Source organism: Juglans microcarpa x Juglans regia, chromosome 6D, assembly GCF_004785595.1.
Source record: "Juglans microcarpa x Juglans regia isolate MS1-56 chromosome 6D, Jm3101_v1.0, whole genome shotgun sequence".
Classification (NCBI taxonomy): Eukaryota; Viridiplantae; Streptophyta; class Magnoliopsida; order Fagales; family Juglandaceae; genus Juglans; species Juglans microcarpa x Juglans regia.
In genome coordinates, this window is record NC_054604.1 from 33,252,177 (window position 1) to 33,278,416 (window position 26,240).

Sequence of the window (26,240 nt, forward strand, 5' to 3'; positions counted from 1 at the left end):
CACAACCAGGTTAGTATTGGCAATGGTTGCTATTGAAGATCTATATCTTGAGCAGTTAATTTTTCAAATTTTCAAATAAAATATAATAAATAATTCAATTTTTTCAAATTCTAAAAAAAAAATACTATTAAAAAATAATAATCTAACAATATTTTATTTAACTTTCATCTTATCTCATTTTAATTCATTTTACTGTCCAAACCTCCCAAATACCATGTACGTTAAATATTGAATCTTACTTGTGGTTCTGTTATAGTTTACTCTCCTACATATATGATTTGTTTGCCCTTGAATTTTGGTATGGTCGGTCTATTGCCAATATTTATTGAATTTAATTATTAATATTATAAAAGAAAAAATATAAATTAACGTGAAAACGATGTTACTGATTGAATTTGAAAACAATCGTTGACATCTTGAAAACTTCAATAATCTTTGAAGGCCTCGTTTGCTTTCAAAAAATATCTCATCTTATCTAATTATTACAACTTTTTTAACTTTCAATACAAAATAAAATAAACAATTCAACTTTTTCAAATCTTAAAATAAAAATAATATTAAAAAATATATTCTAACAATATTTTATTTAACTTTTTAACTTTAATCTTAACTCATCTCATCTCATCTCCGAAAACAAACGAATCCTGATTCTGATTTTAAGATGCAATATAATTAAGCTACCCAAAAAGGCAGACTTTCAACAAAGTGTAAGCCCAATCGTCAAAATTGGCCCGCCTGTAACCAATATAAGTTGTTGGGTTTTGATGTAAAGCCTTTCCGATCCACTCTCGCGCAGGCCCTCGTCAAAAGGCACACGCTCAATTGCTCATGATAGAATGTCTCCAATAATTCCATCAGAAAAACTCTTATATTTTGATACATAAAGATACAACGGTGACGTGGAAGATATAACTTTTTAATTTTTCTAACTAATTGAGGTTCAGAACAAGAACAAGTGCTGTGATGACACGTCAGACTTGCAACTAGCATAACTCATTCTATCAATTAATAAGTATTAAATAGCTTTTGGACTCCTAAAAAGAGTAGAAAATATTCATGAATGGGCGAAGTTTTGATGCAAAACAAACAACCCAACATCTTTCTGTTGAATTTGCTACATTGCTTTCCTTGAAACAAGCTTTTGAAAAGATCATGGATTAGAGGTGTTCATCCGGGTTCCAATCCAAAAATCCGGATATACCCAAACCGGGACCCGGGTTTCAAACCCGAGCCGGAACCCGGACAGAATTAGTCCAATTCAGACCTGGGCCGGAACCCGGATGAATCTGGATTTTTAAAACCCGGGTTCCGGGTTATACCCGGTTTTTTTTTTTTTGTTTTTTTTTTTAAACACTAAAAGTTCATATTTAATGTTTTTAACTAAAGATTCATACTAAAAAAGTTCATACTCGATAACTCTTTTCAAGTAAAAACCTATGTTTTATTAATGTTATTTCAAGAAATATCCGTTTGAAAGCACAATTCTTTTTATGCAAAAGCTTATATTTATTTAAAAAATTTCAAACCATAATTATTTTTTATATAAAAGCCTTTATTTTATTAAAAACAATGAAGTCAAATTAGAAAGCATACTATTTGTGTTCTAAATACTAAATGCATAAATTCATATGCATCACAATGCAATCCACTACATATTACATTATTCATTATTTATACATTACATTACAAAATACAAAATTACAATATATGAATTACAAAATCAGTGGCATGTCCATCAATGATTTAATCTCCGCACCAAATAGCAAACTTCATACAATAACGGGATCAGAAACCTTCAATCAAATGATACAGGGAAAGGTTTTGAAAATTACTACTTGTACCCAGGATGATTGGAGCAAGCCTTCTTTTAGGACTGTAACGACTGCTGCAGATCAAGAACATGGCGGCGGCCTCCCAAAGTTTTAGTTCCAGGGAAAAGTGGAAATCATTAGAGAAATTGTGGCATATAAACAACATAATTTACTGAAAAGGTATATGCTTTACAATAGGAAACGCAATCGAACTAACATAGAAAAACTTAACCTAGAGCTCCATATTTAGAACTCTGCCCCAAAGATATGCAAGAAAGTTCAAGAGGCAAAAACCACTTCCCCCATACGTTCAAAAAGAACCCACTTTTCAGATCAAGAAAACAAGATTAATAGGAAATCAAAGCGCAGGGTGGCTTGGTTTGTTGAGAGGGGTCTTGCACCTTTCGAATTCGGAAACCAATGCGGGGTCCCTCAACCCAATAAGGAATTGGGCTAACCCCAAAAGAAACAGAGCCGCCTGATACACACTCGTAGCGCTGATGATCTCCGCAAGAACGCTCCTCCTTAGCCTGTTCGCGTCCAAGAACAGGCTCACCATCTCCTCCATCTCCACCGCCACTGCCTCACCAATCACTGTTCTCGCCGTCTCCTTTCTCCCTTGACACCAGACCCAATCCTCCACCATCCGTTCCACGAGGCCCGCCTGCGCTTTCCTCACCCGGTTCGCCAGTGCCGGCACCATCAGCCTCAGTCCGCACTCAACCTGATCGATCCGGGTCATCAAGATTTTACTCGGGGCCCTCCATGCCATCGCAATTTCCCACGGTTTATCAAAGAACTCGCAGTTCTCTCCACCCACGTTGATCAAAACATCGTTTTTGTCATCAATATATTTATCGGTCTCATTAATGAAAGACCGGATGAGGTTAGTGAAGAGGTAGGGATGGAAGTCGCCAAGCCAGAGGAAGGGCTTCTCGAGGGAATTGCGCCAGTCGGGGAAGAGGAGCTGAGCAACATCGTGGGAGGAGGCGAGATCGAGGGCGTGGTAGTAGGATTGAAAGTGGTGGTGGAGCATCTCGACGTGGGTGGAGAGGAGGGTGGGGGAAGGATCGGAGATAGAGCAGCGGAGGAGGGGTAGGAGAGTGTTCTTGAGGATGTTGAACCAATCCGAGTAGTAGTCCTTGAAGGGGCGGGAGCTTTTCTTGCGGGTGAAAAGGCCCTTCAACATCTTGGATATACAGAGAGAGAAAAAGAGAGATCTTGGGTGGGGTGGGTGGGTGGGTGTTTGCTTGCTTCGTTCTTCTTTGGGCGAGAAGAGTGAAAGGAAGAGGGAATGTTTTGGACTTGGAGGGAAGGTTTAAAAGAGTGGTAGACTGACGGTTGTGGGGACTGACATGCTCCTCCAGTATTAGACTGTGCAGTGTTGATGCTTGCTTAGATTGATGGAGCTGGAAGTTGGGGGTCCTAGTCGTGTGTGACTTGTGACGTGTCAGAAAGGGAAGGTTTCCAGTTAGGACTTGCAAATCGATATGCAGAGGTGGATAACATTTCATAGAAAATCAATGGACCGAATTAATAGTTTTTAGAAGTGCAATATCAAATGGAAAATTCTAAACGCAGTCACGATTGAGGCCTCCCCGGGGACGACATCCTATGTGGAAACAAAATGCACCATTTTGAAATAAATAAAACGGTGCATTTTGTTTACACTCATATGACTGCCTGTTGGAACCAAAACGCGGCGTTTTTTTTTTTCTTCTTCTTCGATTCGTCTCCCTCCTAAGAACTCTCTGGTCTCCCCAAGGCGATTTCGAATTCTTCTTCGTTTCTCTATGTACTCAATCGATCTTCTTTATTGTTGCTCCTCTTCGTTTCTCGATTTTTCTTTCCCTTTCTTCTTCTTCGTTTCTCCTTTCAGGAATCTCTCCCCTGCCCAATCTCTCTCCCAAACCTAAACCTAACCCTAACGCACCTGTGCGACGCCGCGGAAGATTCGCACTCCATCTATCCACCAAGCGGCGCCATCCTAGATAACTTTCCTAATCATATATACGTGTATTTAACCAAATATACGTGTATTAATTTCTAAGAATCTCTCAATTTCATGCTATTCATTTATTAGAGTAAAATTGATTATTTTTTTTTTATCATTTGGCATTATGTCGAAAATAATATCCAATATCTTAACTTGGTGAGTGAAATGTAATGGTTGGATTTGAGGTTTGTGAATCTGTTTAGCTTGCAATTATATTTCTAAGAATCTCTTAATTTCATGCTATTCATTTATTAGAGTAAAATTGATTATTTTTTTTTTTTTATCATTTGGCATTATGTCGAAAATAATATCCAATATCTTAACTTGGTGAGTGCAATGTAATGGTTGGATTTGAGGTTTGTGAATCTGTTTAGCTTGCAATTATATTTCTAAGAATCTCTCAATTCCGTGCTATTCATTTATTAGAGTAAAATTGATTTTTTTTTTTTTTTTTTTTTATCATTTGGGATTGTGTCGAAAATAATATCCAATATCTTAACTTGGTGAGTGCAATGTAATGGTTGGATTTGAGGTTTGTGAATCTGTTTAGCTTGCAATTATATTTCTAAGAATCTCTCAATTCCGTGCTATTCATTTATTAGAGTAAAATTGATTATTTATTTTTTTTATCATTTGGCATTATGTCGAAAATAATATCCAATATCTTAACTTGGTGAGTGCAATGTAATGGTTGGATTTGAGGTTTGTGAATATGTTTACCTTGCAATTATATTTCTAAGAATCTCTCAATTCCATGCTATTCATTTATTAAAGTAAAATTGATTATTATTTTTTTTTTATCATTTGGCATTATGTCGAAAATAATATCCAATATCTTAATTTGGTGAGTGCAATGTAATGGTTGGATTTGAGGTTTGTGAATTTGTTTAGCTTGCAATTATATATATCAGCTTTTGTTTGCTTAATCCGCCTGAGATAGTAAAGGCATATTACACTTGATCTGCTCGTGTATAAACGTCCCTTTGTCTTCTTATCTCACTCTCTCTTCTTCAGTTGCATGAGTACTTGATGATTCTGTACTTGTATGATTCCTTCAGAACCTTCTGTATGTGGTTTAATGCATCATTTTCATGAGCAGGGATGATAATCTCATGCTCGAGCTGAATTTTTGGCATTTTATGATGTGAAATTGACGTGTAAAAACCCCACTAATCACATGTATAGCAGGAATTAATGACAGTACTCAATCAGTAGCTTGTATTGATTTGTCAAAGCGAGCTGGGACCCTTAAACAGTTGATCTAACCCCGCATTAGGATGTGAAATGGAATGAAAATGCATATATGTTCTCTTGTAGCAGTAGTACTCCATAAAAGACTTCCAGAAAAGGTCTGCCACCATTCCATTTACATATTGGATATTGTGTGAAGTGTAAAATGTGGTTGACTTTACAATTGTGTGATGGGGTTGAATGGTGAAGCCGTTGGGTTGTTATTGTAAATATATGGAGAAGGAGCATTATACTTGAAGTTCGATTGAATTGAGTACGCGGTTGATGTAGTAATAAAATCATTATACTAACTATCTTCATTAGTTTTCTCTTGTTCTTAAATCAGTTCAAGTGCTGCAAATAATGCAGAGTTTTCTCTTGTTCTTAAACTGCGCAATGAACTAATGAAGATAGTTAATAAGTCTTTCATGCTATTCATGGTATGCTTAACAACTGTATTGGCTAGTTTTTATTGGCATCTTTAGTTCATATTGGCTAACTAAACTAGGAGAAAAGGCTGGGATGTGTAAGCCATTAGCTAGTGAAAAAAACATGCTATTCATTGTATGCTTAACAATTATATTGGCCAGTTTTTATTGGCATCTTTAGTTCATATTGGGTAATTAAATTAGGAGAACAGGCTGCGATGTGTAAGCCATTAGCTAGTAAAAAAAAAAATCAAAACACAAACTCTTAACGCATTTTGCAAAGGAAGGGTTTGCATACTACAATATACAAAAACTCACTGACTATATTGTTGGAGGTGCTGTTCTATTTCGTTGACAGATTTAGAATGTCGTCATCAACATCGTTGCTTAATCATACATTTAGTAACGTCCTAATGTGCAGTTGTGGGAATGAAGTTGTACTTCGAATATCAAATACTCGAAGAAATCTGGGACGAGCATTCTTTGAGTGTCCACTCTACAACAAAGAGATAGACGCAATTAATAGTACTTGCAAGTTTATGTTTTCATATTAATGTTTTATTCAAAAATTTTGACGTCAAACATACTATATTATTTATTTATAATAAGGAGTTACCACAGTGCAAGTTTTTCAAGTGGTCAGATAGTAGTGAATACAAAGAGCAAGCCCTTGTAAAGAGAGAAGTATAAATATTAAGGAAAGAGGAAGAACTTAAAAAGAGAGAAGCAGAATTAAGGAAAGTAGAAGAACTTAAAAAGAGAGAAGCATAAGTATTAAGGAAAGATGAAGAACTTAAAAACAGAGAAGCGGAGTTCGAGAAGAGGGAGTTGGCACTCCATATCAATCAAGCCCAGTTTCGTAGTCAAGAAGCCGATATGATGCATGCACGCAAACTATTTCTTGTACTTTGGCTAATAGCCATAGTTATTTACTTGTATTTGATACTCTCACTGCGTTGACGAGTTTGTATTTATATTTTATAGAAACTTAGCGTTTGTAAGTCGAGACTTTAAAATTATGTATTTGAGACTTTATTCTGATTTGTATAAAATTTTCAATCCTAAGACTTTATTTTGTCTGAACATGCCACTGCTTATTAAAAAAGCATGTATATGCGTGAAAATAACTTACCAGCCTGATCATTTTGTTAGAATATTTGACAGGACTAAATGACAGGTTTATTGATTTACTTTTTTCCACGTGGACATAAGAGGCAATATCAAACACAGTATAATCTCAACTCATAAACTAATGCCATTCACATTCAATCAAAACCACATAAATTGAGTATTTGGATACAAACTCAAATTTACATATATAGCGTACTTGGATACAAAATGTGCAAAACGTTGGCTCAAATACTAAGCCGCATATACAAAATGTACACTTTCACCACTAATATATAACATATTCCAACATACCAACACCAATACGCAAATTCCTACAAATCACCTCTAACACACACATACCAACAAACCACATCCAACCCAAATTCCATCAACACACAATATAAGTAAACATAATGGATCTCTAAAATCTTGTTACAAGAAGCTGCTTGGCTGCGTTCCATCTGCCGTCTCCGGCTGCGTTCCATCCATTCCTAGTTGCATCTGTGAACATAATAGCTGACAAAGTAGGACCCACATAAAAAATCACGAACTATACAATAAAATGAATTCAAGTGGTAATTGTACACTTTCTTGTGTCCCATCACTGGATGTTGTCCACTTTCTTCATTGACCATTATGAAAGTTTGTATATTTTCTTGCATCCTCATTCCCGATAGGCCGAGTTGGTTTTCACTGCTTTCCAATAGTTCAGTATCCAATCTACGCCTCTGACAATATAAAAAATAATTAGAGAAAAGCAAGTAAGTGAAAGTAATAGTATATTATCAAATCTACGCCTATGAACATTAGGTAATAATGACAATAAATATGCTCTCACCAGTCTGCTTTTTCCCTTATCTTTTTTTTATTCGCAGCCTTAGTTTTAATTTTCTTCACTTGTTCCTCCATTGTCAACATCCTCCTCTTACACGGGGGTCTTCCTTTGCCTCTGACAACATGGAGACTTAGCACCTTTTTGAAACTTCCTTCCGTGACTGCATTAACGGTACTTCCTCCAACATTGGAATCTATGTTGGAGGGCATCGATGTGCGCCATACCTCATTTATCGCATACAAGTTTGAAATCATTTGCTCAGTATACCCATCGCACAAAACTGCATTTGTTATTACCTCATTGAAAGTTCTCAAAATATGTTTATACCTAACAGTTTCGGGTCTCTGATCAATAGCGTCATAACTGGTCGAAATAATAGTATAAGCCCGTTTTATGTATTTCCTCCACCAATCTAATATGTACTTTTCTGGCAACTCACGGACTTTCTTAGCTGAAAAGATTACAAGAATATGTCTACATATTATCCCTCACATCTCAAACAACCCACAAACACACTTTGCCTCACACTCGGCCTCATTAAAGTAAAGAGTATACGTAACCTCTTTGATGAAATCTTCAGCCTTTACTTGATCATCGACCGAGTAAGTTGTGATTACTCCATCCATTTTCTCGAAACGACAATGACAATATATCATTCCCATTATCTCTTGTTGAACCTCCTTAAATTTTGCATTTGTGTATACATCTTGAAACTTCTTCTCAAGAGCCAAGTGTAATATGCAAGGAATGGTGAAGTTAAATGAATTGAAGTCAGCTTGGTTTTCATTCTCAATTTTTTTCTTCAATGCATTGTCGAACTGATTAACAAACTCTTTAAAGTTTGTCCTGGCATGCACGTAACCATCGAAGAAAGCATTCATACTCTCACTCCGTTGAGTTGTACTCATTTTAGCCCAAAACGAGTTCTTTAAATATACCGGCATCGAAAACTCTCTTTCCGCATATAAGCTTTGCAACCATGCATTTTCATGTAAATTGAAAGTATCATTGAGGCTGTTCCAAAAGTTCTCAAACTCCTCGATTGTAAGAGAGTCATAGACACAAGATAGCAACTTACTTTTCAGGCCACATTTGTATTGAGCATGGGAACCAAGCTTCTCAAGTACCTTTCGCAATATGCGCCACAAGAAATATCTATGCCGCGTGTTGGGAAAGACAATATCTATCGCATTTTTCATTGCGCGATCTTGATATTTAATGATAGTATTCGGCATTTTTCCATCCATGCAATCAAGCCAAGTTTTAAATAACCAAACAAACGATTATGTATCCTCACTTGAAATGAAATAAGGCCTGCACCTAAAAGGATTGACTGTCCATGATGGTTTACACCCACAAAATGTGCAAATGGCATTCCATACCTATTTGTCAGGTATGTGGTATCGAATGTTACCACATCTCTAAAATAGTTGTAGGCCCCTCTACTACGGGCGTCCGCCTAAAACACTTTTCAGTCTATCATCATCGTCCAATTTCATGAGACTGAAAAAGCCATCATTCTTGTATTGCATCCTTCTAAAATACTCAAACAGCGCTTGAGCACCACCTTTACCAAGGAGCAGGTGTCGTGCCTTGTCAATATAGTTACGACAATCTTTTTCCCCAAATGGTACGTTCTCAAACCCACCGGCCTCATTGACAAGAGCATGGAAACTCTTATTTATCCGTATGCCAGCCTCATCATTTGTATCCAACACTCTCCTAACAGACTCATTAACTTCTCTATTGCATTTGAAAAACCTGAATTTTTTTGGACTGAGCCCATGATTGTAAGTGTTAAATACGGATGTGACACATAGCTTCTCATCCTTTAACATGACATTCATCCTTGCCTTGCAATCTGTCTTGCTTGTTGGCCGAGACTTGGAGACATTTGATGCCCTATTTCGTGCCTTCCCACCCCGAGCACATCCCACAGTGACATATTTCACAGTCTCATATTTCTCTCTTTTACTCCTTTGTGTCATTACCAGAAAACCACATCACTTTCCGTAATGTTTATAGTAATTCATCAACTCATTCTCCGACTCAAAGCGCATCCCTAGCTTTGGCTCCTAAGTGATATCACCCCCATCAATGCCAGCCTCATTTGTATCAACCGTATTACCCAAAGAAGCAGTGGATTGCGCTTCAACTTCTATCGAGTCTAATGTGGCCTCACTAATTTCTTCAACATAGTTACTTTGTTGCACTTTATTTTTCTGTAAAATAAGAGAAAAATGTATTATATGAAAAAATATGTTCTGGATAATTTGAAAAGACAGTGCATGTGAAGAATCCAAGACATCACCTCACTGCCACATGGATATGGGTTGGTAGAAGTTTGAGTAACAAATGTTGGTAACGCCGAACAAGAGCTAGCAGCGACACTAGCGCTTGTTTGTACACTAGAACTGGCAGCTACACTAGAGCTGACACTACTTGCAGAACTAGACATGGGAGCGGAAGTAGAGATCCATGGGTGTTGCTACAGTTTTCCAAAAGTAAATGTAAACATAAATACGGGTTAGTCCAATATTCAAGTCTAACATTAACTACAATAAATACTCTAAAAAATGATCACTTGGTTGCTCCATAAGCAGTTGGAGGAGGTCCCATCATTGGTATGACGGAACTATACAAGGTAGCAGTACTTGACGCCTGAGCGGAACTACTCAAGGCAGCAGTACTTGGCACAGCAACGGAACTACTCAAGGCAGCAATACTTGACGTGGCAGTGGAGGTAGTGTTCCATGGGTATTGTTGCAGTTTTTCATAAAAAATTTAAACATAAAAAATTAGACGAAATATTCAAGTTCAGAAAATTAAAGCACACTAACTGCAATAAATATTCCAAGAAATTATCACCTGATTGCTCCATGGATATGGGTAGGCAGTTGGAAGAGGTCCTATCATTGGTATGGCGGCACTTGACGTGGCAGCGACAGTAGAGCTCCATGGGTCTTGCTGCAGTTCTCCCAAAAAAAATTAGAAATAAATAATTAGACCAAATATTCAAGTTCATAACATAAAACCCATGAACTACTTTACCATCCAACGATTACCTGGTTGCTCCATAGATATGGGCTGGCACTTGGAGCAGGCACAAAAGGTGGTAACCACGCATGAGGCACTAGACCGTAGTAACTTGGCATGTAATTTGGATACAATGGTCTTGATATGTCCTAACATATAGCAATATAATGTTAATCAACACCAATGAACAATGACTACACATAAAATAAACACACGCCAACTGTTGAAAGAGGTTTACAATACCTGCGTTGCTGGATTGGTGATAGGAGCTGTTATGCAGGATGCATCTTCTTTCTCTTTCTCCATTTATCTCAACAATATCTACAAGTGGGTCTTACTTTTTACGTAAATACTGCAGCAACACTGAATGTAACTTTTTACAATAAATCTTTATACAAATCTGCAGCAACATATATACACAATCAAGTTAGGCACTCAACATTTTTTCACTCGGCATTTTTTGAGGAAAAAATATTACAATCAAGTTGGGCATTTTTTAAAAACCAGCCAAGCTTACATCCATAGATACTACGGATTTTTTAAGAAAAAAATGTTACTCACTGCTTCTATAAATAGAGGCCTATCGTGTATATGTAAAGACAAGCAATTTTGTGAATTAATTTCTTGTACTCTGTGTATGGCCTTTTTGCAAACATTTGGTGTGCTGCTGTTTTCTTTACCGCAAAATAAAAAGCCTGCCTATAGCAGTACTCTTCTGGCCGAATTCATTGCATAATCAAAGTTTAAAGTTTCCACCTTTAGTTTTTTAATAGGGCAGACTACTATTTGTAGGAAGTAAAATCTATTAATTTTGTTTTATGAATGGCATATAGATTTTGAATAAACAGTTACTCTGATGTTTTTGGCAAGAAAACATGGGATAAGATTCATTTTTCCAGAGAGTTTTTAAACTCCCAGCCCCCAGGGGCAGGCCATAACACGTGCTGCAAAACCAAGTTTTTAAAGTTGCTTCCAAGACCCAAGACTCACGTTGAACAACATGCCTAGACATCTCTAATTTTTTCCTTTTTTTTTTTTTTACCCCTCGTTATCTTTATTTTTCAGATGCCTTGGGCAATATATAGTAAAAGCAGTCTGTGTTAGGAATTGGTAACCAAAGAAAGCCTAAAATACTATAATAAAATGCAATGAGTCTGAAATTGAAAGGAAGATTATTACCAAGTTCGGTTGCAACAACTGGGCAGCATAGATCTCCTTCTATTTTCTCACTACTTTGCAAAATATGCTTTTCTACTGAACTGGGCAGTGCCGATCGGCTACTATTTTCTCCCTAGTTTGCAAAATATATTTTTCTACTGAACTGGGCAGTGCGGATCGACTTCTCTCTTTGAATTTCAGTTTCTCCCGCTCGTTCTCTCCTTCTCAGCTTCTTCTTCTTCTTCTTCTTCTTCTTTTTTTTTTTTTTTTTTTTAAATATGATTGCTGACGTGGCAAAATGCAATGTCGTGGTATCCGCGCGCAGGCACGACCTTGTGTCTGCCTGTAGCAGTACTCATACCAAATAGCAAGACCCAGTAAGTTTAGGTCTGTTGGGGATTTTTTTATATGAAGTACGAAAAGCAAAGAGGTGTAAGTTATAGTTCTGGGCCCAAGCCCAATATGGAGAAGCCCAATACTGTTCATTTTAGTGTGGATTTGTAGAACATAATTAATTTTACAATTTAGTATATCATATTAAACTATATTATTTATAAATTTATTTTTATTTAATTATTTTGTAGGTAAAATATTTCTAAAAATAAATAAATACTGTGTTACATGCCAAAAAGGTAAATAACATAACTCATTTGAGTTTTTAGCCACTATAATTTTAACCCGGTTGGATAGACTCCACCTCAATCCACCATTGTAACCGTGTTGGACACCACTAAAGGCAGAAAATGCCGCCGCATTATATGGGCACGGCCCACGGGGTTCCAACAAGCCTCTCACCGACAATGGCGCGTCAAATCCACGATTCCACCACTTGTCTACTTACTCGTTTCAATTAGAAGATGAGTTGAGATGGTTTTAAATGAGTTAAATAAAATATTATTAAAATATTATTTTATTAATATTATTATTATTTTAAAATTTAAAAATTTTGAATTATTTATTATATTTTGTGTAAGAATTTAAAAAAATTATAATGATGAGATTAGATAAATTGAGATGAGTTTCGAGTCCAAACCGGAGCTTAGTTACACTATTTTCCTCTCCATCACATCACCATTTTTTTTAATAATGCTAGAAGCATAAATATAAGGTCTTAATAGACAAATTTTATACAAATCATTTGTAAAAAAGTAGATTCCACTAGTAATTAGAGCATTAGCATTGGTTTCATCAAATTCATATTCAAAATTTGCTGAAAAGTATATATTTTCTATAAATTCAAAACCTCCTTATCCATAACTATACATTGGATTAGCTATTAAATTCATCAAAATAATAATATAATATTATTTTTTAATAATAATATTTTAATTTTTTTTTTATATTTTACAATTACACTAACTATTTATTTATTAATAATTTAATTTGATACTGAAATTATTGATACTAACTAGATGGTTATTTATATTGTTATGGTTAGAAAATACATCAACACTCACTATGCTCTAGTGTTAGTTAAAAAGGCACTCAAAATAAAAGATGAAAGAATTATATTGCACAAATTATAAGAAATGTAAGAAATATATTTTATAATAAAATAATAAGAATAAAAAATAAATAGTGAGTCTTTAAATATAGAGATAAAAGTGAATATTATAGCTCAAAGCTTGAGATTTGATGATATACCGAATCCGATGTCAACATTTTAACTCTCAAATTATGAAATTTTGATAAAACCTTCATTTTGATGAGACCGATACGGATGCCCTAAAAAATAATTTTTTTTACACTTTTTAAGATGAGATTATTTTTTTACAAAGACTTATATGATACTTGTCTATTTAAAATTTATACAAATATATTTGATTATCAACACCTCCTCACCATAAATCGTAATAGAATTTTTCATCATAATAACGTAACATAAATACAAATGTAAATCAATTATTCCAAAATAAAAATGAAAACACTCATGGCAGAGTGAAAAATGTGATTAACATCCCAAAAAGAACAAACAAACACAGAGAGAGAAGAAAGAAAAAAAAGAAAAGAACAGAACCAAAACAAAACAGAGACGTCAATGGTTCCATCGCAATAACCTCTGATCTCTCCTAATCTCCCCACCCCGACTTTAATCCCTGTCCGCCCGTTCCATGGCCTCCTCCATGCCCACAATTCTCAGCACCACCACCACCACCACCACCATCTTCGTCTTCCTCTTACTCCTCCAATCTGCCGTTTCCAAGCAACATTTCCTCTCTGACCCAGACCCAGATCCCACCAATACCATCACTGACTGCACCAACCGTTGGATCCACATCAGACACCTCCCCTCGCAATTCAACCACGATCTCTTATCCAACTGCTCTCAGTACCCTCTTTTTTTCGACTTCTGCCCCTACCTTCCCAACCATGGCCTCGGTCTAAAGACCCATTCCCGTTCCCACAGCTGGTTCCGCACCGACACTTTTATGCTCGAGCTTATCTTCCACCGTCGTATGCTCGAGTACCCTTGTCTCACTCCTGATCCCGACCTCGCCAACGCCGTTTTCCTCCCTTACTATGCCGGCATCGACGCCCTCCGTTACCTCTACGGCCCCGACGTCAATGCCAGCGCCGAACACGGCCTCGAGTTGTTCCGTTTCGTTCGGGATGATAACCCCCACATATGGGCTCGCCACGAGGGTCATGACCATTTCTTGGTCATGGCTCGGTCTGCTTGGGACTTCTCGCAATCTCTGGACAACGATCCTCCCACGTGGGGCACTTCGTTTCTCCAACTCCCCGAGTTTTACAACGTGACGGCTTTGACGTTGGAGGTCAGTGCTTGGCCGTGGCAGGAGCAAGCGATTCCGTACACGACGTCTTTTCACCCGCCGAGCCTCGCTTTCTTGGAGTCCTGGATACGCCGCGCGAGGCGGTCGAGAAGGTCAACCCTAATGCTCTTCGCCGGAGGCGGAGGGTCTCGGCAACGCCCAATATCCGGCGGAGCATCAGGAACGAGTGTGAGAATGATAATTCGACTCAAAGTCTTAGCGGGTACGAGAAAATGTGCGAGGTCGTGGATTGCTCTAATGGGGCGTGTGAGCACGACCCAATAAGGTACATGAGGCCGATGTTGGAAGCGACCTTTTGTTTGCAGCCACCGGGAGATACACCTACGCGGAGATCCACTTTTGATAGCATTCTTGCTGGGTGCATTCCGGTTTTCTTCGAAGACTCGTCGGCGAAGTTGCAGTATACGTGGCACTTGCCGGAGGAGGAGTACGGGGAGTTCTCGGTGTACATACCAAAAGAGGAGGTGGTGTTTAAGGGACTGAGGATTTTGGACGTGTTGGTAGGTATACCTAGAACTAGAGTTAAGAGGATGAGAGAGAAGGTGTTGGAGTTAATGCCGAGAGTTGTGTACAGAAGACATGAGAGTACGTTGGGTTTAAGAACAAGGAAGGATGCGTTTGATATTGCAATCGAAGGTACTCTGCAGAGGATCAAGTCTAGGCTTAAAGAGGTGGCAGTTGAGTGACTTCCTTAGATTCTGTTTTTTTTATTTCCTGTCTTTGTAATTATTGTTTATTATTGATGAGTTTCCTTCTTTTATTTATTACTTTCTACTTCACAGACTTGTTCATAGCATAAGTGCAGAGGATTAGATTATTTGTATTTTGTATCTCAATTTGGTAATAAATCTTTTACCTAATTTTTGGTAACTTGAGCCTCGTGGTGTCTTTCTTGTTGAGTCAGTTGGGAGAGATCTCATTCAAGATTACAAGAAAAGATGTATTCTTGATTCATTTAAATGAGGACCGTGCTAATGCTGATACTGGGGAGGCAGAAGAACAATGGAAACTAGAACATCATTGGACGGAGAAAAAGAATTGAATTTATTGAGGGGAGGTATGCCAAAACTTAAATTGTAATAAAAGCGAACAACAAAAAGGACTGACGGAGAAAATGCCCGTTTTTCATCTACTTTTTCTGTTCTTTTTCTCCTGCATGCTTCCCGAACATCTGCTCTGCACTACATATGGAATTGAAGAACTGCATTTCATCTCAAAATCTCCTCTCTCGGCTGTAAACGATGGTTGGCTGGATAGGCGAGGCTTTATCCCCATCTGACAATAGCAGAACCCCAAGTAAGACCTGCTCCAAAGCCTGCAGCTGCTATAGTATGGCCAGCCTTCACCTTCCCACTTCGAACAGCTTCGTCCAATGCTAATGGAATGGAAGCAGCGCTTGTGTTACCATAATTTGCCAAATTCGATATCACCCGTTCTGGTGGGACTTCTAGACGTGTAGCGACTGCATCTATGATCCTTTGGTTTGCCTGCGTTATCAAACTCTTGTCATTACTTCATCTCCATTAATACAGGTACAAGGTCTGGGCTCTTAGCTATGAAAAACCTTCGAAATGTTTCATAGTCCTATAAATAATTACCTTTTCAGGTAAACTTGAAACATTTGAAATGAAATGTGAAAAGTTGGGTATTTTTTTATCACTCTGTTTTCTAGTTTAGACCACCTTGTTAATAGGAATAAGCAATTCGAAAGGATAGCAAGTATGATCGCCTTGTATTGAGTCTTGTGAAATCAAGAAAGATTTTGACTCAAGTTGCCAGACTTGGATTTTTATACTGCCATCAAGAAGCCTAGTAGTTATTCATCCTGGAAAGTGACTTCCAACAGAAGAGCATATCAAAGCACAAGTCCAGGCATACTTTTTGGTTGTCCCAGCAAGAGAACAACATTATGTGCCAAAACCTTGAACAACAATGATTTTGACCTACAAATTTAATATTTCCCCTGGACTATCATCAAATTATTTTTAAGGCTAAAGATAATGAAACAATTATCACATGTCATAATAGAATAACACCAAAAGCAGATAGAAGATATTGTTTAATGAGCTAAGCTCTTCATAGATTAGGTAGACTGTGAGTGATCTGGCGTATCTTAGATTTTAAGCATCAGATTAGTTATGTTTAATTTGTAGTTAATATATAGCATACCTGATGAAGGAGTAACCAATCAATGCTCGATCTTGGGAGACCAGCCTTTTCAAGGGCAGACTCGATTGACTGTGGCACACATCGTACGGCAAAGCGAAAGACCTCTTTGCCATTCATTTGAATACAGGAATATGAAGATTGCCTTGGAGGGAAGCCTAACACTGAACCATTAGATCCCACCACATCATCCATTTCATTCTGTTTGACGGTGGCATTCAGATGTCTGCATAAAGGGAGCTAAGTGTTCAGTCACATCCCTAATAGAAGAGGTCAAAAGTTTGTTTAGTCACGAGTAGAAAGCACATGCCTTTGGCCATCACCATCACTATGCAGGTCAAAACTAAATAAACCATCTTCTTCACTGTCGCAGGCCTGCAGAAAAGTTTTTATATCAAATAAATGCCAAGATGTGTTTCCCATAGGCATGAAATGTTATAAAAGTAGTTGTCAGGTAATTATAATCCTTAAGAAACAATGGAATTGGCATTCCCACAAAAAGAATGAGGGAGATCAAACCTAGTGTCACACATTGGATACAGGGGCTTAGAGCTGAAAAACAAATGTCTAAGCGGTCAGAATTCATAATAGTAACTTTTCAACCACTTGGCTTCTAAGAGTGTAAACTCATGTTACAAAGACAGATATGAGATTTTGATCCCTCTGATCTCCCAATTTTGGAATATGGAAGACACGATCTCCTCATACAAGTCTCATGCAGCACATAGCCTTCACACTCGGAACAGATGACAAGAAACAATAGTTCAGATATTGGGTCCTCGTGTCAAAGTCAAAAGTAAGTAAACTAGAAACAAGTATATAAAACAAGGGTTAGGAGTTTAACATTCTCAAATCTCAACTAAGAAAGAAATATGATGCTTATTGGCCAAACCATTCTCTAGTGTTCAAATTATCAGATACATTATGACAAGGCCATGGAAAGACAAACTCAATGTCATTGTATTGCCAACTACAGTATTGCATTAGTTCTCTATTCGACTCCCTCATAATGAAGCCAACTCCTAAAGGTTGTCAGTTGAAGGGACATATTCAAAAGATAGGATAAGTCTTTTTCTACAGCAGATTTACAAAAAAATTCAAGTGTTCACAAAATCATTATAAAAGTCAAAACACCAAAAATAACTACCTGCACTAATACAGCGCCAGCAGCATCTCCAAAGAGAATACAGGTACCTCTATCCGTCCAATCAACATATCGAGAAAGGGAATCAGCTCCGATCACCAGAACGTTTTGAAATCCACCTCCTGTAATTTACAGAGGTAGAGGTTAGATATTTTAGCCACAGAAGTAACTGAGACCCCCTTACAGAAAAGTAGACAAATCCTTTACCCCTAATGTGACATGCAGCTGATACTAGACCCAACACAAATCCGCTACATGCAGCTGTAATATCATAAGCCAAAGGATTTCTTTTGCAGCCAAGTGCTTTTTGGATCTGAAAATTGCACCACCACCACAAGGAGGAGCATAGAAGAGTCTTTAGAGTGCTTATAATACCAGCTAAATAGGTAGCAGTTAAAGGACAGTAGACTCGTGACTAGAATTAAATTCAAATAAAAATGGACTGAAGCGAAGCTAGGAAAAAGAAGTTGGGAAAATATAAGTTAAGCCCAAAATCTATTTGAGTCCAACCAAACCAGCGGGCAGGGCTTATTACTCAGCAAATAGGAAAATACATGAGGACGTGTTCTGTCAAATACATATCAAACATCAACACCCAATATATTGTCCTATTACACTTTTTGAAGTTTCCAACAAGGTTTCAAACAAATCATGCCATGATGAATAAGCCAATTTCAATTTCTTGGGCTAATAGATGGTGATATCAAAGTTCAATAAGAAACTGTATGTTATACGACACAATTCAAGAAATGGATATGCAGCTTGAATAACCTTTTCTTTTTGCATCACTGACCTCGTAATTCTGATAGTTCAAAATGGAGGGTACCCTTTTTGAAACAAGAATATACACAAAATCATAGGATAAAAGATATTCTCTGAAACAAATAAATGCTTGTGTGTGGCAGATATATTTGAAAACGGAAATTAAGATTTTAAGAAAGAACCTTCTATACTTCAAAATTTAGTGAAGTGCTACAGCCATAAAGAGATCCCACAAAGGTAAATTCACAAACTGGCATGGATTCATATAATACATTAGATCTAATTTACAATAAAAATAGTTTTACAATCTAACATACCACATCATACTACGTCAGTTTGTAAATTTATTTTTGCGAAATCTCTTTGTGGCTAAAACATTTCTCCAAAATTTATGCACCCAATCAAGCACGGAATAAACAAGTAAAGTTCATGATTGATCAAAGTTCCTTAACAAACATACACAGCACAAAACCATTTTCCAGCTAGCCATGTCCAGGCAACTTTTCTGAGAATGACAACCAAGCACCCCCAGATAATCTAAAATATACATGCTGCTGAACCTTAACTAAGAAAACTAGCATCATCACTATTTCTACTTAGTCCAATTTTTGGAATATATCATCTCATATCCCTATACCTGAGGAGCACTTCCAAAAAGATCTTCTGGGGTAGATGTGCACATCAAGACTAGGTCCACATCATCAGGCTCAACCTGTGCCATCTCAAGAGCTTTCCTTGCGGCCTCTACCGCTAAAGTTGTCAAGCTATCCTTGCCTGTAAGAGAAGCAGTGAAAGAAGTAATTCACAGTTTTCATAATCAGAAGGCCATTGTGTAAACACATTTGGGGCTTGTTTTGCAGTGAAAGATTCTTGAGATTATTGTAATCATTGAGAACTTTTTTGAGATGTTTTTATTGGTGTATGTGAAATTTTTTGGGCCTGTAGAAAGCATTTTTGAAAACATAAAATCTTTTAGATGTGATTTTATTGTTGGATTTGAAAGTGATGGGAGGCACTGAAAATATGTTTGGGAAGATATTTGTGAGTTGTCTATTTTGAGAAATTGGTTTTGTTTTTTTTATTTTCACAGAAACAGGGCTAGAAACGACAGAAAATTTAGAGATGATTTTCTTTTTAGTGAAGTATGCTTGGATGAAAAATGAAGATTTTTATAGAAAAAATGAGAATTTTTAAGTATCCAAACATGTCCTAAGATTTCCATTTCATAAGAATGGTGCCATAGATTAAAAAAAGGAGCAGACACTAAGTTATCCAGCACAAGCATTCAAAAACCCTTCAAAATTCAACCAGGTTAAATCTACCATAAGCTTGAACTCTCAGATATAAGTTGGTAAAGCCTGAATGATCTTCTTGTATAGAAAAAACAAGAAGACAACTGGCAAGACTCAGTCAAGTGATAGACTCATTAAGCTGAACAGCCTTCCCCAGGCTCCAGAGTTTGAGCATCTTAATCAAGAGGCTGTGGTACAAACAAGAAAAGCAACCTCTGTTTTATTTTATATCTGGGCTAGCAAAAGCAAAGTAACCACAGATGCTTCACAAGTATCCAATATATGGCATCATCATGTATTGCAACTAAGAATTGACCTGAAAGAACCCGGCGGTTACGAATCCCAGTTCGAACAGATATCCATTCATCAGAAGTATCAACTATTTTTGCAAGATCATCGTTTGAAACCTTCAGGGTGGGTGCCGCTGAACCGCAACCAACTAACTTGCAGCCTTTACTGACCAACCTGTCAATATTCATTTCCAAAGTATGGGATCAGGATAACAACTAGTATAACTGAGATTGCCATTGCCATTTCTAATTCAAAATTCTCTTTCCATTGAACCATTCAGATATCAAACTGAGGATGACTCTAACTTGGCTGGACTTTTTTTAATAATGTGGAACCTCATCGAGGTAGGGCCTTCAAATTCACCCCTAAAGAGTAAAACCCAGATGCACAACCCCACCCATCAAAACCGTGTATCAGTTAATAAAGGGAAACTCCTAGCGTGGAATCAGATCGGATGTCTGAGCCTGCAGCTCATTCTAAATCCAACCTTTAGCCACTACACTGCACCCTAATGGATAAATTCATTGGACTTATAAAACAAAGTATAACAAAACCATCTATAGCAGTCAAGGACAGGCACAAGTGAGCCTCTAATCCCACATAAAACAAGATACAGAATGCAGGAAAGAGGGAGTTAATGATATTAAAAATCTTCACGGCATTCAAAGCTAATGGCACAAGACTCCTTGCCAAAAAAAAGAGTTCCATTCAAAAGATAAGGCATTTCCGGTTTTCACTTAACCAATATCATTTCTGGCAGATGTATATGGTGTCGTTGAACCAAGTCAAATAGCAATAGCTATGAAGTCTACCACCTTTATGTTAAGGAAGCAACATCTTCACTTCTCTATGACTCTCGTTTCATCTTGGAACTCCTCCATCACCTTCATAAAGACTGTTCCAATGCCTCCCACTTTTAGTAGAAAGCCTAAGCCATTAGACAAGCCTGGAAGCTTATACCCATAAATCTCAACTACAATTTAGAAAAGCTTTTACTCCCATGAAAGTCCCAGCAACTAATTTATAACAACTATGTTCAGTTCTCCTAAAAATAAAAGTCCCTGTAAATTAAAGGAACGAACTTAACACTTTAAACACCACCCCATATATATCTCAAATCAAAAAGTTAATAAAGCTATATTCCCTTAGATAGATTATATCATGTGCATTCTCTCTTCCATGAATTTATACATTTGAGTGCCCATGCAAGAGCAAATCATCTATAAGCTCTACTACAGCAATCACAGACAAAGTTAAAAAGAGGAAAATAGCAAAACCCATAAGAAAATAAAAATCACGAATCCATTATCTTGCAGAAAGTCAAAGATATCATATATAATAACCCACGTATCCATCTTCAAATATTTTTTAAGAAACTCAGCTAGTATTTTCTAACCCAATTGCATTCAAGACCCATTTCATTAAATACTAAAAAAAACGATCATCACCAAATACAAAAGAAATCAGAAATCAAAGTCACCTGGACACACGAGATTCAGATGGGGAAGCGCCAGAAGAAAGCTTATCTTGGCCTTGAATGGTGCTGGAGCAGGATACCCTGCTGGAGAATCCATCAGGGGACAGAAGCCCAGATCGGTAAATCCCTATCTGAGGTTGAGTCCTCCTTCTCCAGCTGGAAACCGAGGGAGTAAAGAACCCAGATGCATTGGCCATTTACACCAACCACCCAAAACCCAACAAACAAAATATAGATATATACACTGGAAGATAAAGAAGAGATGGTCTTTTAGCGTAGTTTATATGGGAGAGAAGAAGAAGAAGAACGTGAGAGACAGAAGTGTCTACAAGCCCATTAGAGAAAAGAAAGATCAATATGTGTGGAACAGACACAGAAAACAGTGTTTATTCCTAGGCTTTTGTTTTTTTTTTTAAAGTTTAATCTTCGGAGGGTCCGAAGCAGATATAGCTAAATGGGCGATTTTGCCAAACCCAACCATCAAGTCAGGAAACTCCTATGCTTGCTAGCTGTTATTTAAAAGGTCTTGTAGAGACAGCTATCCAGTGCTTTGCCATTCCAAATACTTCGGTTTTGTTTCCATAATCCGAGTTGGGGAAAATGTAGAGGAAATTTGCCACCTAATAAGAGTGCTACTAACTGAAATTGCTCTCATACCCTTGTTTGATTCTTTTCTGGATTCTTATTGGTCTGTTCTTTCAATCCTCATCTTGCAGTTGCACTTGAGTAAGCATCATAGGTTTTTTTTACCCAAGTCCTTGATTAAGATCTTTACACCAACGTTAGAAGTAAAATTGGGCTAATTTACAAATGGGTTTTCTCATAGACCTTTCTCATCTTTTTTCAAAATTAGGTTTTTTTTTGTTGTTGATATGAGAAGCTATTAAAACTTTGGTGAATTTTGATATAAACAAAGTCTTCCTTTTGCAGATAATAAATATATGTGCTTGGTTGTAACAGAAATGTACAATGTGGTTGGCTAAAGTAGGTTGCTGGTGGGAGAAAATGACAACCCCTCCCCCCCCAAAAAAAAAAAAGAAAAGAAAAAGAAAAAAGGATCCCAAGCAAAGTTGGGTTTGGTCATAATGAGGAGCTTACTAGGGTAGCCAATGTTTAAATAGCTTAATTTAAAGATACAACTGCTAATTAGTCGCAGAAAGTGAATGTGAGAAAATACTAGTAGCCCAAGTGATGAAAGGTTGGAATCAAAATCAGGAGGGATAAAGTTTACACCCATCAAGAAACTCGGCTATTCATGTTTCACATAGGTGACAACAACTATGTTGATGTTATTTATTTATTTACTTAATGATTAAGAAAATATTTTTTAATAATTTTACTATTTTTTTAAATGTTTAAAAAAATTAAAAAAATATATGTGAGACCAAAAAAAAAAAAAAACCTGCACGTCTAAGATTACTCAATACTCGGTGAGTAAAGAATCATCCTTCAAGTTTTGGTCCAACTTGGTTCAAGTTAAAAGCCCACACCCACTCCCTAATCTATAGGGTATAGACCTTTGCCCTCACCAAAAATATGTCCACATTCGGGCCGCCCTAAAATCTGAGTTAGTCCGGCCACCTCATCACTTTTATATATATCTACTATTAGGGATGAATTCGGTCCGGTTCGGTCGGTCTCGAGGAGGTTTTGTGGACCGGACAGGACCATTCGGTCCAGGATTTTCTCACCTTGGACCGGACCAAATAGGCATAAGGACTAGTCCGGTCTGGTCCAATTCGGTCTCGTTCGGTCGGTCCTATTCGGTCCAACCCTATACCTGATGGGCCAATAGCCCAATCTTATTCCTCTGTTTTTTCGACCCAATAGTAAAAGTCCACTAACATTTTATCTAATTTGAAGCCAAAAAATACAAAAAAAAAAAAAAAAAAGAACTTGAAGGGAAAATAAAAATAATCATAAAAAAAAATTGTCAATATAATAAATTAATAATACTTACTCTGGATCTCCCAATGTAAACTAGTGTTGTAAACATATGATATGTTGGGCATTGTAAACAGCATTGAGAGTCTGAGACATACCCACCCACAAAATACTTATAAAGCCAGAGCTTTCTACAACTTATAAAGCCACCCACAAAATGCTTATAAAAAAAAATGCAAGTTACAAAACTCTTCACCAAGAGTCTAAAAATTAGATTAGATATCAACTTTTGTTTGCCAAGTAATATGCTAACTAAATTACAGTGAATAAATTTGACTAAAAAGTTTTACTACAAAAAATAAATTTTGTCTATATCTATCAGAAACTTCAAAAAATGAATAGCTACTTGATTTTCTTACTACTAATCCATCCAAACAATTTAAACAAGGTTAAAACTAAAATTTATACTAGATAATGAAAGAAAATTGAAATAACATTCCTAAACAAATTTGGCTTCTAAAAGAAAGAAAAAAAAACCATTCCCAAGCATAGATAATGAAAACTAAAAATTATACAGGTCCCAAATAACTGAAAAATTAAAAACTCTAAATACAAATTACAATTTACATCAATACAAATTATACAATTATTCTCCTGGCAGCTCCTAAGTCCAAGCTTCCTACATCTTTTGGTTTGGCATACTTTTGAATTTTCACAGTACATTGTAAAGTGTAAACAAAGGAATTATTAGCAAATAGCAAAAGTGAAAATTGAAAACTAACAAGCTAAAATAGATTCACCTCATTAACTTGCATTGGTTGTAGACATTGTATTTGAAGCCTCCATAGAATTGTTACCGTCCCGAACAAGTTCTATACAATAAAGAAACAAAACAAATTATATAAATTTACATAACACATAATATTATAGATCATAAAAGTTATAAAATGAAGTACTTATAAAAAAAATTATAAAATGAAGTAAGTAAGAAACACACCCAACTACCTCTCAAAATCCTCCACCTCATTCATTAAAGTCTTAAGGTTGATTGGAGTAGAAGAAAAACGAAGTCAATTCTGTGTACAAATGAGAGCCTGAACCATTATCTGAGATAAACTACTTCGAAAAGGATCAAGGACACGACCCGCCGTGTTAAATGTAGATTCATAGGCCATTGTAGATACCGGTATTGCGAATACATCTCGAGCAACTTTTGAAAATACACGATATCTAACTGAATTAACCCTCCACCAAATAAGAATGTCAAAACTTGGGAATGCCTCATTATAACTTTCAACTAGGTATCTATCAATCTCATTTTTGATTCCCAAAGTATTTTCCGACTGTAACCGTTGTTTGAATATGGCCATTCTTTCTGCTGTCCTATCAACTCTACCACTACCACTACCATCTGTAGAATTTATTTCTTCACGTGATGGACTTGTGCGCTACTGTTGTAGATAAGAATTGTTGTCTCCCTCATTATCAGCGTATGCCTCATACATCCGAGTTAAAGCATTTTTCACATTCCAACTCAAATCAACCGCTTTTGTGGAATCATTGGCATACCTATTCCAATGCAAATTCAAAATATCGCATCTTATACCGAGGATCAAGAATAATCCAAACAAATAACAATATATTCATATTATCTAAGTCACCCCAATATTTGTCAAATTTTTTCTTCATATTTGTGGCCATTAATCTCACCACGAGCCTTCCTATTTCACACTCCACTTTAATTGTATCGGATATTTTAACTAACTCCAGAAAAAAGGAGTTGCAAGTTACATATTGATTCCCCAAAAAAGATAAAATTACATTATGAAATAGTTCGAGAAACCTTACAAACAACTTTACCTTCTTCCAATCGTTATTATTGAGAGGCCCTAACTTCTTTGATGTTCTCCTATTCACCACATCACCAATTTGATCATCATCATCATTATCGTCTCCAACACAACTAAGGAACCCCGAATCTTCTTCTTCCGACCGTTTCAAAACTTTTCGAAATTTTAAAGCCCCCTCCAACATGAGATAGGTGGAGTTCCACCTAGTCGGTACATCTAAACAAATGCCACTTTTGCTTGCAAATTCTTCCAACCCAATACACTTATTAAATGTAGTCGACCTTTAAGGTGAGGACTTAACGTATTTCACAACACATCTCACATTCACAATAGACTCATCAAATTCCTTCAACCCCTCACGGATAATTAAGTTTAGGATGTGGGCACAACACCGAACATACAAGAATTCATGTTCTAAAACAGTATCCTTCCTATACTTGGTTTTTGTCTTCAAATAAGAAACTGCTCTGTTATTAGAACTTGCATTATCAAGTGTGATTGCAAGTATGTTCGGTCTCCCCCAATCATGCAAGCACATCTTTATGGCCCTACCAAGTGTATCACCCTTATGATTCTCAACCAAACAAAAAGAAATAATTCTTTTGTGTAGTTTCCATTTATCATTAATAAAGTGTGCAGTGAGCACATATAGTTGAGGTTTTGCACGGATGTCTATGTATCCGTGGTGAGAGAAACTTGTTGCCCTTGAAGAGCACTTCGCAACTTACTTTTTTTCCCTTAAATACACACTAGAGCAATCATTCTCAACCGTAACATGGGATGGAATCTCTACCCATTTAGGGCAAACAATGAGCATAAACTTCTTGAAACCCTCCCTTCAACGTACCCAAAGGGCAACTCATCAAGAATAATCATTTCTGCTAAGACTTATCTGCAAGCCTCAACACTAAATGATATGGGTACAAATCCCCCACTATCACTTCCTACACCTGCCTTCCAACCGAGAGTAGTTTA

General features: G+C 36.8%; 3 protein-coding genes across 3 annotated transcripts; 1 reads left to right on the forward strand and 2 right to left on the reverse strand.

Moving 5' to 3' along the window:
- Positions 1–1,960: 1,960 nt before the first annotated feature.
- On the reverse strand, positions 1,961–3,134 carry LOC121268828 (protein INAPERTURATE POLLEN1). The gene has a single exon (XM_041173093.1). The coding sequence runs from the start codon at positions 2,998–3,000 to the stop codon at positions 2,170–2,172; it is 831 nt and encodes a 276-aa protein (XP_041029027.1). The 5' UTR covers positions 3,001–3,134; the 3' UTR covers positions 1,961–2,169.
- A 10,388-nt stretch (positions 3,135–13,522) lies between these two features.
- Positions 13,523–15,922, forward strand: LOC121234462 (probable xyloglucan galactosyltransferase GT19). Its single transcript, XM_041130403.1, is given in 3 exon segments — positions 13,523–14,523; positions 14,526–15,076; positions 15,182–15,922. Coding segments are annotated over 3 exon segments (1,371 nt in total). The 5' UTR covers positions 13,523–13,715; the 3' UTR covers positions 15,194–15,922.
- LOC121234463 (3-oxoacyl-[acyl-carrier-protein] synthase 3 A, chloroplastic-like) lies at positions 15,420–22,058 on the reverse strand. The gene is made up of 8 exons (XM_041130404.1): positions 21,535–22,058; positions 20,080–20,228; positions 19,109–19,245; positions 17,917–18,022; positions 17,713–17,831; positions 16,876–16,940; positions 16,569–16,791; positions 15,420–15,886 (listed from the first exon to the last, which is right to left on the reverse strand). Exons 1-8 carry the CDS (start codon positions 21,726–21,728, stop codon positions 15,665–15,667), a joined length of 1,215 nt encoding a protein of 404 aa, XP_040986338.1. The 5' UTR covers positions 21,729–22,058; the 3' UTR covers positions 15,420–15,664.
- Between the last annotated feature and the right edge of the window lie 4,182 nt (positions 22,059–26,240).